Source organism: Cyprinodon variegatus, unplaced genomic scaffold, assembly GCF_000732505.1.
Source record: "Cyprinodon variegatus isolate N-32 unplaced genomic scaffold, C_variegatus-1.0 Scaffold81, whole genome shotgun sequence".
In the NCBI taxonomy this organism is placed as follows: Eukaryota; Metazoa; Chordata; class Actinopteri; order Cyprinodontiformes; family Cyprinodontidae; genus Cyprinodon; species Cyprinodon variegatus.
Genome location: NW_015150534.1, coordinates 279,412 through 280,918, shown reverse-complemented (window position 1 = coordinate 280,918; position 1,507 = coordinate 279,412). Strand labels below are relative to the sequence as shown.

The 1,507-nt window shown below is 40.9% G+C and overlaps 1 protein-coding gene across 6 annotated transcripts in view; it reads right to left on the bottom strand.

The window, feature by feature from the left end:
* The window catches only part of plekhg5 (pleckstrin homology and RhoGEF domain containing G5), a 152,718-nt gene that overhangs the window by 52,110 nt on the left and 99,101 nt on the right, over positions 1-1,507 (bottom strand). For all 6 annotated transcript variants that reach the window (XM_015373146.1, XM_015373145.1, XM_015373144.1 and 3 more), the window contains 4 exons: positions 1,354-1,453; positions 1,102-1,162; positions 888-979; positions 666-802 (listed from right to left, as the gene is read on the bottom strand). In XM_015373146.1, coding sequence (XP_015228632.1) covers positions 666-802; positions 888-979; positions 1,102-1,162; positions 1,354-1,453 — 390 coding nt within the window. The remainder of the gene's footprint in view (positions 1-665; positions 803-887; positions 980-1,101; positions 1,163-1,353; positions 1,454-1,507) is intronic.

Here is a 1,507-nt window from a genome sequence, read left to right as displayed (position 1 = left end):
GAGATGATTTGCCAATGGAATTAGTTTTTTTACTCTTAAAATAAGATATTTAGATAAAATGCACTTAAAATAGGACAACGCACTTGTGTTTTCTTATTTTAAATGTAAATTGTCTGGTTTCATTCGCAAAATGTCTCTTTTATTTTCTCAATTAACAAATAAATGCACTTATTTTAAGAAAAAATGACTCATCTAGACTTCAATTTTTCCCAGTGAGGGTGGGGGCTCTGTAATGGGTATGCAATGATCAAAAACAGTAACTTGCCCTAAAAAGTGTTGGAGATTTTTGTTTTTGCTCATCAGAAAAAAAGAAGAAAAAGGATCAAAACCCAACTTAGTATAAAGACCTGCAAGCACAGTTTAAAACCATAAGCTACAAGAGTCTGAATTTTAAAAAAAACAACAAAAAACTTAGTTTTGACTAATTTATCAGAGTTCCCATCAAAATAATCTGTAAATATAAAAAAAAACTGGTAGGGTAATCTCTCTTCTTTGGCAGGATCAGGAAAACTGATTCACCAAATTAAATGTTTACTGCTTAATCAGTAAAAAAATCAGTTTACAATGTTTCCTTAAACTCCTTTTTGTAACTTACATCCGGACAGAAGTCCAGCGGTTCAGACAGAAAACTGTCTGTTAATGATTGTGCTTCATGTTGTGTTTACCTTTCACTTTGAGGTAGTGTCCTCCAAAGCGATAAGCCTCGAAGTGGAGGGACAGCGGAGTATTGGACTGATCCAGGAACAGGTCGACCCGAGACAGCTCGATGCCGTTCCTCTCAAACACCGGACCTAAAACCTCTCTGACGACACAGGAAACAAAAAGTTTTTTCCAAACACGGTTCTTCAAGTCTCCCTGGAGATTCTACGCGTTTCCTACTATCTCACCTCAGTGTTTTCTTTTTCATAGCAGGTACGATTTCTGTGTTGATGTCAACGTTGAGGTCAAACTTGAGGCTGAAGCACTCCTTGCTGGGATCCTGCAGACAGCAGATGGAGCGTTCATTGCCTGACTTATTCAGGTGAAGGACGGCCGTGTCAAACCAGAACGCTTATTTCATGACATAAAACCTGCTGCCTGATTATATCCAGAGTGACTTACATCAGTGTGTCGTCTCCTTGGCTTCTTCTTTCCCAACTTCATCCCCACCGTTTTACGTTCTCTGCAAAATGCAAAGACAAATCATGTTGGACATCATCTGCCGCTTCTTTAAAACAATGAAACTTGCAGCCTAATGTCAGAATCGACACTTTAAAACACAAAGCGAACGTTTGGTGGCTGTAAATGATCCTCTGAATAGAAGAGGCAGAGAGGCAGGAGGAGTGAATAAACACTAGCAGGACGGTTACCGACCCGCGGTCATTGCTCCCCTCATCCTCTTCCTCCAGATCCGAGGGGGGGCTGGTGCGTGGGGGACAGGAGCGCGTGGACACGTTCCGAGCCAGGATGGAAGCTGGAGGTTAAAAAAACACAGCAGTCACTCCCTCTGCTGGAACACAACTCATTT